Consider the following 14,413-nt stretch of genomic DNA (forward strand, 5'->3'; position numbering starts at 1 on the left):
TAAAGTCTTCTAGCAAGGTAAATTTCGTACAACGTTTCCTTAGACGTGATTTGGAGGATTCAAACAAATTTCTCCCAACCTTCTCGGCTAAACTGGGATTTTTGTGCAACAGCTTACCTAAGGATGTCAAGCTTGAATACTCAAATTTTCAAGTACAACATTATTTTCTGTCTGTTAGACAGTGCTACAACAGTGGCAGATTGGGGCACACGCAAAAAAGCTATAAATCTCCCTGTAATATAAGACAATACATTCTATGCAAAGCTAAGGACCACAAATACTCTGATAGAAGGAAATGTCCAGTGTGGAAGAAGGAGAATAAGATAAACAAACTGAAAACAGTCAAAAAGTTATCTCGTAAAGAAGTGCTCAATACTTTCTTTCCGAAAAGCAACAACCGTTTCGATGGCTTAGATGTCGAAGATACAGAATTCTCGGTACTGGTTGAGAATGTCAATATAATCGACTCCAATGAAGTCATAAATCGTTCCTTGACCAAAAGGACATAATACCTGTGTACGATGGCGGCTACGGGTCCAAAGCCTGGCATAATTAGTTGCTGCATTTGCCCGAGGTAGTACAAATAAACTACGCTGTGCTAGGAGTCGTTATTCACACCAAGCTAAAAGGCGCAGCCCTGGCGTGGTACAACTCAATGATGAAAATAAATGTAGGAAATTTATTAACTTTAATATGATAAAAAATAGGCCAGATGGCTATGGGGATGTATCCATAGCCGTGAAAAAAACAAATTCAATTCATGAGCATTACGTTCTCTTCTAATCTTGATATAATTGTTGCAGAAATGGTTAATCTAAAGCCGAATTTTGTAGTTTCTGCGGTCTACTTCCTTCCAAGTCTGCACTTAAATGATTTTGCAACCGAAGTAAAAAAAAATGGTCGATATACAAATAGTCTGTAAGAAATATGTGTTCATAAACTAAATAAATAAATAACATCGTAAAAGCCTTGAAACCACAATGAAATGTTTTTAAATAATTAATAAATAAATAGTACGGATAAAAGATTTATTTGATTTAAGGTGACAAAAAAATTTTAAAATCATATTAACTGAGAGCAAAAATCTGTTAAGCGAAGAAACGTTGGAAAACATGCTATTGGTGAAACGGAATCCATCCCCTGGATTTGGATCTTCGTATCGATAACTTGCAGCCTAAGGTAATTTCAAGCTAATCACAGCTGCTACCGCATCATAAAACTGTTCCTATTCTTTTTGTTGTTATAACACCTTTATACCATTTTGGAGAATGCAGCTGTAAAACTAGAGTCCTTGACCGGATATACGAGTTTGGTTTTCATGGGATAACCGATTGTTCATACAGCTGAGATTTATATACGGCCAAGAACTTAGACTCCTGCAGTTTTTTCCCCGAAATTTATGGAAAACCCTTTATGCTGTTACAACTAGAACCGACATCGCAGTTATAGAAAACTTAGAGAAGTATAGTATGTAATCAACTGGTGCGCTCTATCAGCACAGTAAGGATTCACATACAATTTAAAAATAGAATATTAGTGACGGATGTACGTGATTTTAGAGTCTACAAAATGATGGTGATGAACAAAGTTTACCGTAGTTAATATTTCATTTGTTTTGTAAACAGTTTACTTGGTCTTCAATTCTTCAACGACGCATACACTCAGCTTGAGCTTATATTTACATTTAAGTACCATCTTCTCTTAATTGCTAGATTCTATCCCTTAATTGCTAGATTTTTTCACATTGTCAACAAATGTTGTTCAAACTTACTCAGTATGTCTTCATATTTATATATTAATTATTTCCTGTTTGCTCCTACCGATGTTGTTGTTTCTGTTGCTGTTTTTCTTGCTCTAAGCTTGTATGTTCCTTTCTGTCCACTTTCGTTGCTATGACTTTAAACTCGTCAGGCTCATAGTCAACATAGGCAATTTGTCGCTCCAGCGACGTTTCAGGTAACTTTGATATCTTCTGTAAGCGTTGCTGTACAATTTGCCAATGACGCAGAATATAATCCTCATGCGGTGCCAAATGATGTGCATAACGAAGACACGCATTGGCACGCGCCAACCTTTTGCGCTCCACAAATACTACGCACAAATTGTGCAGACCCTGTATGTTGTGCGGCTCATAAGTAAGTATACTCCGATAGCATTGCTCAGCCGCATCTAGATCCTTCATGTGATTTATATAAATATCACCGAGTAAGATTAAACCTTTAATATGTTCAGGATGATGACGTATTAGCTGATTCAGGTACGGTACTGCGTCCAACGCCCGATTTGCATCGGCTAACAGTAACGCCAAATTGAAGAGCGCACTGCGAAAGTCGGCACGCAGATGTATTGCGCGCTTAAAGAATTGTTCCGCTTCTTCGAAATTCGATTCGTCCATGGCCAGCATGCCCAAATTGAAGTAGACCTTCTCGTTGTTCGCATCCTTGTTTAGAACCTTAAAGAGACGCACACGCGACAATTCACGCGCTTCAGCACCGCCGTGCTCCTGTAGTAGAATGGCGGAATTTAGTAATGCCTGTTCATGTTCCGGGTACAATTCGATGGCTTTATTGAAGTAGACGTGCGCCTGCGCACTTTTTCCCTGCTCCAAAAATACCACACCCAAATTATAATAGATATCAGCATTCTCACTATCATACAATAGTGCCTTTTCGTAGACTTCTTGCGCTTGTGTGGTGCGATTTAGTTTCATCAATATGTCGCCGCGGTTTATATACGCTTGGACATAGTCAGCACGCATACTGATCGCTTGCCGATATAAAAGGTCAGCCTCTTCAAGTCGCGTACGATTGCGCGCTATCAGTTGCGCTAGATTAATAAACACATTCAGATGGTTGGGTGCTATGCGCGCTTGATAGCTTTCACCGGGTTTCACCTGGGGAAACAAAGCCTTGGCCCTTTGATACGCCAACTCCGCTTGATCGTACTGTTGCATATTATTGTAGGTACGTCCAACATTGATGTGCGCTCCAATATCGTCCGGTTGTATTTTTACAGCCTGCTGGAAATATAACAAGGCCTCCGCGTAACGTTGCTCATTTTCAAGTGCATGGCCGACGTTGTTGAAGAGTTTTGCATTACGGCCATTCACATGTACGCCAGACATGAACAGTCTGTACTCTGTGCGCCAATCCTCATTACGTTGATGCGTCTTCAGCGCATGTGTGAGCAACAATAAAGCAAGTGATAATTGCATCAAACGGCGTAGAACCATTTTGCTTCGAAGATATTCCTCCAATTGCACGTAGCCATATGCCACAAATAGGCAATAGCCCATAGAGGGCATATAGAGTATTCGTTCGGCCACTACAAACCCAACCGGAAAGAAGAGATTGGAGGCGGGCACAAATGGCAATGCCAGCCAAGCGAGACTCATCAGCAGCACGCGGGATCGAGTTAAATTACGAGTTGTGCATGCGTGCCACATTATGGCGGCCAGCGAAGCGAAGGCGGCAAGAGTGGCCAAATTGCGTACATCGCTAAAGCCTTCGATCAAAGTAATAGTACCTGTAAAATAGGAATTATTGTATAGCAACAATATGAAATAGAGGATTAACTTTTAATGATAATATAAAGAGTGGGTTCGAAGAGGGCTGTCCCAGTAGCGCCGGCAGTAAGCCAGTCCTGAGCCAGACCCTACCGACGAAACTGAAGAGGTGGTCCGCGAACTATCTGTGTGGCCGGCAACCGCCTGTAATTTTTCGAGATCACAGTTCAAAACAGAGGAGGATAAAGCAAGGTGTGCCGTAGGGTTGTGTCCTATCCCCCTTGCTTTTAAACTTCTATATCTAGAAACTCTCCCAACCATCAGAGCTTCACTGGTCTCCTATGCTGAAAATTGTTCGATAAAGACGTCCGACAATAACATCGACCACTTTTGATCCAAAGTGAACGTTTGCCTCACCAACCCTTTTTGCTTTTTCACTACGAGGAATCTCCAGCTTTCCCCCACTAAATAGACGGCGACCCTTTTTACCACCTGGACAAAAGTCAAACTGCAGCTAAACGTGAAAGTCGATTACACACGAATACCGATCGTTAACAACCGTACAATTTTGGGTGTCGCCTTAGACAGTTTACTCTCCTCTCAGCGCATACAACCGCAATTGCCACTAAGGTCCCCCACAATTGCAAATAGCTAGCCGGCAGCACTTGGGGCAAAGACAAGGAAATGTTGCTGGCGACATTTAAAGCAATTGGCCTGCCGGTACAAAATTACGCTGCGTCCGTCTGGTCGCCTGGGACTTGTGATTCGTGGTGGCAAAGCTCCGCATTACATCACTAGCTGACTTCCAGCGAAAGCTTGGTGACATTCGGTTTAGTGGAAGCGAAGTTATTGCGTCTAAAGTGCCAGTATGTTTGTATCATCGGTACAAAAATGAGTTTCGAACAAAGAGTTAATATCAAATTTCGTTTTAAAATCGGTAAAGCGTTTACCGAAACATTTAAATTAATAAAAAAGTTTATGGCGATGATTGTCTATCTCGTGCCAGAGTTCATGAGTTGTTTAAACGTATTAGAGATGGTTGTGAGGACATAAATGACAATGAAAATACATAGGTGTCGCCCAAAATCAGTAATCGCCAAAAACTCCATCGAAATTATTTGTAAATTTATCAAAAATTAACCGAAATCATCGTTGAAGTTCATGGAATCGGAGTTCAATATCTCCAAAACATCGATTTATCGTATTTTAACTGAAAGATCCTTACGAAAGATCTCTGCACGTTTCATTCCGCACAAGTTAACCGAGGACCAAAAATTGCTCAGAATTCAACATTCGAAAGACCTCATTAAAGAGGCGAGAAAAGAACTGTAACTGGTGATGAAACGTGGTATTTCCAACATGAACCTGAAACTAAGCGTCAAAGTGCCGAATGGAAGGCCCCAGACGAGCCACCACCCAAAAAATCGCATTTGGAGAAGTCAAAAATCAAGTCGATGCTTATTTGTTTTTACGATTCCAAGGGAATTGTTCACAAGGAGTTCGTCCCAACGGGCCAAACAGTCAATGGAATTTTCTATCTTGACGTTTTGAAGCGTTTGTTGTATTTACTTCCTTATGAGTTATAAGTGAGGATATTTAACTAAATTCAAGCATTAACTCGCTGTTATTCAGACGTTGCTGTAACACATGGGCTGAAAATTCCCGGGCCTAACACATAGATAGCACTAACTTTATTGCGTTCACCTCTTTTTCAGTTAGTACTAAGCTTACTTATACTTGTTAAAATTTCATGATATTCTATTCATTAGTTCGTGAGTTATTGTGATAAGAGCGACGCTACTTTTGTCATTTTCAAAACAATAGATCAAAAAGAATTTCGTAATTTAATTTTACACTGCTTCTTGATGGGAAAAAATACCGTTCAAGCGAAGCAATGGCTTCAGAAGTGTTATGGTGATTCCGCTCCATCAGAAACAACAATAAGACGATGGTTTGCTGGCTTCAAGCGTGGTCGTAGAAACACCGATGATGCACAACACAGTGGACGTCCAAATGAGACGGTAACACCAGAAGACATAAAAAAACTCCACAAAATCGTTTTGAATGATCGAAAAATAAATTTGCGGGAATTAACTGACATCTTGAAGATATCAAAAAGACGAGGAGTTGGTTTCATATTGCATGAGCATTTGACTATGAGAAAGCTCTGTTCCAAGAAGATGCCGCGTTTGCCCACTGTTTTGTTTCATCAAGACAACGCACCGTGTCACAAGTCAATCAAAACAATGTCAAAACTACATGAATTGAATTTCGAGTGCTCCCACATCCACCGTATTCGCCAGATTTGGCTCCCAGCGACTACAGGCTATTCGCAGACCTAAAAAAAATGCTCGCCAGTAAGAAATTTCCCTCGAATGAAGAGGTTATCGTTGAAACTGAGGGCTATTTTGAGGCAAAAGATAAATCGTTCTACAAAAATGTTAGAGCGACGCTGGAATGATTCTATTGTTCTTGATGGAAATTTCGTTGATGAATAAAGCTAATTTTGAACAAACATCAGCCCAAGTGTGTTAGAATATACACTCTATGTATCAACATGGGCATATTGGATAAACGTTTGTACCATGTATAGTATGGCAGCCGCCGTAGCCGATTGGTTTGGTGCGTGACTACCATTCGGAAGACCTAATTCGAATCTGCGCGAAACACCAAAATGAAGAAAAAGTTTTTTCTAATAGCCGTCACTCCTCGGTAGGCAATGGTAAACCTCCGATTGTATTTCTGCCATGAAAAAGCTCCGCATAAAAAAATATCTGCGTTCGAAGTCAGGTTAAAACTGTAAGTCCCTCCATTTGTGACAGAGCATCAATACGCACGTCATAAATAGGAGGAGGAGCTCCTTTAGAGGAATATATGTAAATTTGGATTTAACTTTACTGCCTGTCCTTTCGCACCACGGCAACGCTATTTTAGGACTACTTCTCTTGTTTGAAATACGCTGAATTGTTTAGTGCTTGTTAATATTTCCCAGTTTTTCTGCGGGGAACGTGGCAGTGCAAATGTGTGATGTCTTAAATATTATATTTGTTTTTACTCCCTACTCCCGGCAGAGCCAAACAAAATTGAAGAGATGTTCAAGTCTTGCAACAGAGACCTGCCAACACATAATTGGAAGGTAGGGAGAATAGAGGAGCCAGTAGAAGGTAGGCGACAGGTGATGCTCATCCTCAATGGAGAATCGCTCGGCCCACTGGCGCAGAAAAACAATGTCGTGAGGTTCGGGTTCGTTGACGCAACCATTCGAATCTATCGCAGCGACGAGCCAGCTTTGAACTCAGACGAGGAGAGTGACAAAGCCAGCTTGCGGAGCGATACTGAAGAAGGGTTGGCCAACAGCCAATGCTCAACCGACTCGGAGAGGCTGACCGGTGTGGGGCCGCTTTTTAACGAAGATGATCTTCTCGCTGACATTGAGGGTGGGGAGATCTCAGAGGAGGACGTCGAGGTCACGATGGTGGAGATGAAACGGACAGATTCTCATGAAGCTGATCCAAATTAATCTCCACCACTCCAAACTTGCGTCCGCGCATCTCTCCGTCCGCTTGGCTGCCGGTGGACTTGACATAGCCCTCATTCAAGAGCCGTGGATATACGGCAATAAAATCTGCGGCCTCGGAGTGAAGGGATTTAAAATGATTGCCGTACAACACAGAGGTAAGATTCGTAGCTGCATCCTCGCTAAAAATAATATAAATATCTTCCTGCTCCCACAGCTTAGTAGCGGCGACATGGTGGCGGCAAGCATCGAGCTCGGGAAAACCGGTTTTTGGCTAGCCTCCGCCTACATGGCCTATGACAGAGAAGCTCCGCCGGACGAAGTCCGCACTCTGGTGCAAGAGGCAGCCCGGAAGAACAAAAATTTGGTTGTCTCCTGCGACGCAAATGCCCACAATACCCTGTGGGGGAGCAGCGACACTAACTCTAGAGGTGAGTCACTACTGGACTTTATCTTAGAAAATAAAATTAGTGTTTTGAATTTAGGCTCAGAGCCGACTTTTGTTACTATGAACAGAGAGGAAGTTTTGGACATCACCCTGGCTTCCGACATGTTCTCTAATCACATTAAAATATGGCGAGTTTCAAACGAAAATTCGTTCTCAGACCATCGGTATATTGAATTCGAAATCGAAACTAGGTCTCCCCAAGTTAGCCAGTTCAGGAATATACGGAAAACTGACTGGGGAGTTTACAATAAAAAATTAAGAGCTTTACTGCCAAAGAAAGCCCCCAAAAACCGCACTACTCGTGGGGAGTTGGATAAACTGGTTAATCAGGTAACTAAAGCAATGAATAGATCGTTAGCAGCCAGCTGTCCGGTTGTCCGACCCTGAGGGAAGTCTAAACCACCCTGGTGGTCCGAGCAGCTAACCTCACTACGAGAATCCCATAGAAAACTATTTAATCTGGCCAAGGCCACGAGAAGGTCAGAGGACTGGCAAGCCTATAAGGCTGAATTGAAAAACTACAAAAAAGCAGTTAGAACTGCGCAGCGTGAATCATGGCAAAATTATTGCAAAGAAATTGAAGAGACTTCAGAAGCGGCCAGATTAAGAAAAATTCTCTCAAAGACGCCATGCAACCTAGGCTACCTACAAGGTCAAGGGAATACATGGACTACGTCTAGTGAGGAATCGTTAGGTCTTCTTCTAGACACACACTTTCCAGGTAACACGCCGGTGGAACAAAACCATTCCGCCAATAATGAAAGGCAATCCGACCTAGGAAATCTCTTAGTTACACACTCAAAAATCGATTGGGCTATTAATACTTTTGGTCCTTATATATTAAATCGCCAGGAATGGACGGTATCTACCCCGCTGAACTACAGCAATCACGGGGCATTGTACTACCGTTTATCAAAATTGTCATTAGAAGCTGTCTTAACATGGGCTACATCCCGCTAGGATGGAGGGAGACGAAAGTCTCCTTCATACCCAAGGCAGGTAGGTCCTCACACACTAACCCTAAAGACTTCAGACCCATTAGTCTAACGTCTTTTCTTCTCAAGATCCTGGAGAGAATAATAGATGAATACATACGGAGTGTCGTGCCTTTAAATAGGCTCTCTTCGGCGCAACACGCCTATACTAAAGGGAAGTCCACAGAAACCGCCTTACACTCACTCGTCGGGTTGGTGGAAAAAAGCTTATCAGACAAAGAGTTTGCATTGGTTGCTTTCGTAGACATAGAAGGCGCCTTCAACAACATAAATGCAAACGCCATAGTAGATTCATTAGAAGATTTTGGAGTTGAACCACACGTCGTAGCCCTGATAGAAGATATACTCATCAAAAGAAAGGTAACGGCTAAATTAGGAAGCACTACTCTAAGCAGACAGGTCTGCAGAGGCACACCGCAAGGTGGAGTCCTCTCCCCTCTTCTTTGGATCCTGGCAGTAAACTCCCTGTTGCTGACCCTGGAAAGAGGGGGTTGCCACGTCACAGCTTACGCAGATGACGTAGCAATCGCCGTTAAAGGCAAATATCCTAATACCCTTATGGATATTCTGCGCTCTAACATGGCCACGCTTAGAAGCTGGACTGAGAACAGGGGACTCGATACAAACCCCTCAAAAACTCAAATAATTCTCTTTACAAAGAAACATAGGCTCCCTGCAATCTCCCCGCTAATTTTTAAGGGTGTGGAGATTCCTTTGAAAGAGAATGTCAAGTACCTAGGACTCATATTAGACAGGAAACTTACGTGGAAATCTAATATTGAGGAAAGAGTAAAGAAGGCCAACGTTGCATTATACACTTGCAAAAAAGCGGTCGGTATCAAATGGGGACTAACACCCCGTATTACGCACTGGCTCTATACTTCGGTAGTTAGGCCAATCCTAATGTACGGAATACTGGTATGGTGGCCATCTGCTCAAAAGGCGACTTACGCTAAAATCATGAGTAAGGTCCAAAGAACAGCTTTTTTATGCATCTCTGGCGCTTTAAGGACTACTCCAAACAAAGCGCTGGAAGTGCTAATCAACTTACCTGCCCTAAATCTGGTAGGAAAACACGTCGCCGCCGCCTCGGCGCTCAGACTAAAAAGTATGGCGCTATGGAAAGACCGGTGCTTTGGCCACGCTTCCATTTTGCACTCTCTAAATAGTCATAAACAAGAAATAGACTACTCTATCCCTAGACTCACCTTTGAAAGGCTCTTCAAGACGAGTATACCATCAAGAAATGAGTGGCATACAACAAGGCCATGGAGAAGGGGGGAATTAAACTTTTACACAGATGGCTCCAAGCTAGACGATAAGGTTGGCTACGGAGTTTTCTCGAAGGAATTAGGACTGGAACTATCCGTTCGACTACCAGACTACTGCAGCGTCTATCAGGCAGAGGTACTAGCTATAAAAGAAGTGGCTATATACCTAAATACGCACGCCGTAACAAAAACGATTATAAACATATTCTCGGATAGCCAGGCGGCCATCAAATCAATGAATGCGGCTTTACTAAGATCGAAGGTTGCACAGGAATGCCGGGCAGCCCTAAATGACATTAGTGACGTATTCAAGGTCAGCCTTATTTGGGTTCCGGGACATAGAGATATTGAGGGAAACTGTAAAGCAGATGAGCTAGCCAGAAAGGGTACTGCTCTCCAACTGCTGAGTGATAAAAGTACCATCGGAATACCCATGGCCACGAGTAAACTAATGATAAAAAACCACTTCATCCAAGAGGCCAATAGGTCATGGAGAAATGAGGATACGTGTCTAACAGCTAGGCTACTATGACCTCACGGTACAAATGAGGATACGTGTCTAACAGCTAGGCTACTATGGCCGCAAATAAACAAGAAAAGAACAAAGGAATTGCTTAGTCTCTCAAGAGACAATATCTCGAAGGTCGTGGCTTGTCTAACCGGTCACTGGCTATTTGGCAGGCATTCCTCGAGACTAGGAGTTTTCTCCCATGAATATTGCAGAAGTTGTAGAGATGAGGAAGAGGAAGAAACAGTTGAGCACTTCCTTTGCAATTGTCCAGCCCTAGCTAAAATCAGAGCAGGTTGTCTAGGTAAATACTTTTTTAATTCTCTTACAGAACTGTCTGGCGTGGGGTTGGCATCAATACTACTCTTCATAAGAGCCACGAAATGGTTCCACGAAGGAAGATAAATGAGGTTCCCGTGTAGCACAGTGGTATCACAACGGACCTGTAAGGTCTAAGTGAGTTGGTCGTGCAGACCGACTACCACCATAACCTAACCTAACCTACTCCCTAATACTCTGAGCACTGCCTTGTGCTAACGTAGCACTCGCTGGCACATATTTCTCTTTTCAGAAGCTCCAAGTATGAAGGAATACGTTTTGTTTACCTACAATAACAACCTTGGAATTGCAGCTGTCACTTAAAAAATATTTTCATCCGGCCAAGGACAACACCCGTTACAAAAATGTTTAATAGATCTTATTACAATTATTTTTTTGCAACGATTGTCTATTTCGTACTCCAGTCAAAAATGGTTTTAATTGGAAATAAATATACTGAATTTTTATATTTAAAAAAACTCACCCATTGTCCAATCGCAGCACAAGTCACAGGGAAAGAACATAAGCCATAAATTCAAGTAAATAAGATAACTATAGGTGAGCTGCCGCGATGGTGTCGCCGCTGCCGAAGCTGGGTTATCGAATCGCGTGAAGACCGGTAGTTGCGAGCCCATCACGTAAACTCGTCCAATCAAAAGGCCAACCGTAATACAAACGAGAAACGACAAGCGGCGCACCAAACTTCCATTCCAAATGCCGTTAATACTTGAACGATTGTTCTCGTCGGCCGATGGCAACGCACTGGCTGATGAATCTACTGCGCTTTTAGCTGCATGTTGCGGTGACCAAATACGCGTTCTATCTTCGAATAAACGTTGCACACATAACCAGAGTTCACGTGGATGCACCTGCTGTATAACGAACAATTCGTATGCAGCACAAATACCCGCTATGGTGATGCCTTGCTCCTTGCACAGCATGGAAGCCACTAAGCAACTACAAAAATTGCAACATAACACCGACCATCGAGTGCGTATATTTTTATGCAGAGGTTGCTGTTGTAAATGACGACGATTGGCGGTAACCGACACTTCAATGGCGCTTGCATACGAGAGAAATGCACCCAGAAAAAATATGGAAGAGAGTAGCTCGGCACGTCCCACTACACCGGTAACAGCTTCTGTGTGTATGGGATGCACTGCAAACAGCAGTGCCGCCAAGAAGCTACAAGTGTTTATACACAACACATTACAACGCAGAGCGATAGCAGACTCTCCCCCAGCGCAGGCGCAATGCAACAGGCATACTCTACACACACGGCGCCATAACAGACACACCACAATGTGTAACAGGATGTTTACAATGTGATAGCCGTATGGCTGTAGCTCATGCAGCCAATAGTTGAAGCGAAAAGTGAGCACTGTGAGAGGCCGATACGATTTGTGCGATTGTTCTTTGCGCATTGGTGTGCCCCAGAAATCGTTGAGAAAAATGTTACGAATTGGTGTGTACGGACGCAAATCCTTGTTGTCGCGTACGGCGCTAATATCATCAAATACTAGTTCACATTGCGCGCTATTCCAGTAACAAACCACGCAGGCTAACACTATGGCCAGGAATTGCAGCAAATTCGTGCCGCTCATGTTTCTCGAGCTGTTAGATTTCATGTTCGCTTTTGTCTGTTGAACGGTACAGAAGCTGTTGTTTGTGCTGTGCATGCGTAACTTTTCGGTATTAGCACTGTTGCCATTATTATATGATGCACCGTATGTTGACATTATAACATTCGTGGTTGTCTCTTCTCTATTATACGTATTGCCTGCTAATAGATGTGCTAACAGGTATATAACAGTTTTATGAGTGTATTTATTTGCCGGTGATATTTCTTCTTCTTTTTAATAACGCAAGTGGCTGATCAGCTGTTTTCTTGCCCAACGGTGTCTATACGAACTTTACTGGCTCCTCTCTCTATTTCTGCAGAAGTGGCTGCAATTTACTTCAACATATAAGTTGTATACAAATTAGTTGTTGTAGTTGACGTGATATAGTGTTGTCGTTTTCCTTTGGCATTGGTGTAATGTGTAACGGTATTATTACATCTGCTGAATTCTCAATATTCCAATGTGTATACATATGCAAGCAGGTACATGCATGCATTGACAATATTAATCACAACAATGTGATGTGTTTCTTCTCGACACCACACCCGCTTCAAAGCTAGTCTCACATTTGTTTAGTAAATATGCTTGTTAATGCGCGACGTTTCTTGACCTTTACGCTTTTTGATTGGGCTTTGCACGTATTGAAAAACGTTTATAAATTATGTTTGAGTGACCTGAGTGGGAGATAATTACTATAAATATAAATTTTTTAAATGTCTTAAACATTCAAATGCGACTTATTTACTTACCTTTAAATTAATTGAAGTTCGCAAGTCTTCATGGCCTATTTTAATTTAAATATTTTACAGCGAATGCTATTGTATTGATGAACTAATTGAGCAAGTTCACAAAAAATATTGCTCCCGAATTACATATTTTTTATTAGATGACTAGGCTCGACGGCTTCTTTAGACGTACAAAAGCAATATTTTGTCTAAAATTTTATATGTTGTATATGAGGATATTGAAAAACTTCTGAAAACCCGATTTTAGAAACCTGAGGATCCTGAAAGACGAAAAATATATACATACGTAAATTTTCAATTTTAAACATGTCTATGAGCAAGCTATAGGTTTAACAAATAAACAAATTTGTCTGTGATTTTTTGGTAGAATCGTTGATCGAATAAAACTTCTGTAAGAAACATGCCGATAAACGAAGTATTGAGTAGTTACTAAATTTTGTTGACATATTGAATGCCCTGCGAAATAATGAATGGTCAAATACCTGCATGTACGAATACATGATGTAATAACATTGCATTATGGTGCACATATGTATACAAATATTTGTAGATACCTACGGTGATAGATATATGCCGGTGTAATGGCAAATTGGATAAAGTTTTAATACCCTTACGCTGATTGTGCTCATCTATATATTTTTTATTTTTTCGAGGAACTTTGGCTAAACAATATCTTTTTTTTATGAAGTAGAATATATAGCCAAAGTTAAACAATCACAACTACACATACGACATATTTGCACAGGCACGTATACATACTTATGCACTCAAGTCAAATACCACGCTTACATTTTTATTTAAAAGATTCGTTTCTGTAAAAAATAGAATATCGGCAGCGACTTCTCCTAATCCTGCATATTTATTCAATTTTGCTTTCAGAACCTTCCAAAAAATGGCTTAGACTGTTAGTGCTGAACAAAGTAACTTTACATTTACTGTCCTAAATTTCGACTGCTTGACGCCTCAATGCATAGAATTTGCGACGACTCAGGGTGGCTACATCGAATATGAGTATATCCCTCCCCCAGAGTTAGCTCTTTCAGCAGAAGTGAGGTAGGTGGAAGTAGCGTGCAGTAACGGCTTAAAAAAAAGCAGTTAGTTCATTTATAACACATTGAAAATATAACTGACATTTCTTTTTGGCTTTTTGTTGTGCCGGTATTGCCCAGGTATATATTAAAACAAAGCGTTCATTGCCCTTTACGGCAGGATACAAGTATAACTGCATAAAGTTAAAAATTGCAATAAAAACTTGTCATATGACGAACATAGGTCTGCATTACTTTGTTTTTGTTATCACCGTAGCAGCAATACCAGAGCAGTAGTTACTGCGCCAGCTACTGCTCAGGAGCAGCTGGTGCTCTACAATGTTGCACTCAATGTCATCGATTTTACAAAACGCAGCCAATGGCATGTCGACCTAGCGTACACCCAACTACCAGCTTTAGTACATTTGCGAAATACAAGAACAACTTACTTAAGC

At 41.6% G+C, this 14,413-nt stretch overlaps 1 protein-coding gene across 2 annotated transcripts; it reads right to left on the reverse strand.

The window, feature by feature from the left end:
* Positions 1-507: 507 nt before the first annotated feature.
* On the reverse strand, positions 508-13,006 carry LOC129245421 (protein O-mannosyl-transferase Tmtc3). Of its 2 annotated transcripts, none has more exons than XM_054883578.1 (3): positions 12,934-13,006; positions 11,047-12,858; positions 508-3,525 (listed from the first exon to the last, which is right to left on the reverse strand). In XM_054883578.1, the coding sequence occupies exons 2-3, from the start codon at positions 12,299-12,301 to the stop codon at positions 1,817-1,819; spliced, it is 2,964 nt and encodes a 987-aa protein (XP_054739553.1). In that variant the 5' UTR covers positions 12,302-12,858; positions 12,934-13,006; the 3' UTR covers positions 508-1,816. The 2 variants fall into 2 exon arrangements, with proteins under 2 accessions (XP_054739553.1, XP_054739552.1); XM_054883577.1 differs by having other exon boundaries at positions 11,047-12,876.
* Positions 13,007-14,413: the final 1,407 nt, after the last annotated feature.

The sequence above is a fragment of the Anastrepha obliqua genome, chromosome 4 (assembly GCF_027943255.1).
Source record: "Anastrepha obliqua isolate idAnaObli1 chromosome 4, idAnaObli1_1.0, whole genome shotgun sequence".
Classification (NCBI taxonomy): domain Eukaryota; kingdom Metazoa; phylum Arthropoda; class Insecta; order Diptera; family Tephritidae; genus Anastrepha; species Anastrepha obliqua.

Coding starts and splice junctions, on each gene's coding strand:
- LOC129245421 (XM_054883578.1), bottom strand. CDS start 12,301: ATGTCAACATACGGTGCATCATATAATAATGGCAACAGTGCTAATACC. Junction 3,526..11,046: donor GTGCTGCGATTGGACAATGG/GTGAGTTTTTTT, acceptor CCTATTTTACAG/GTACTATTACTTTGATCGAA.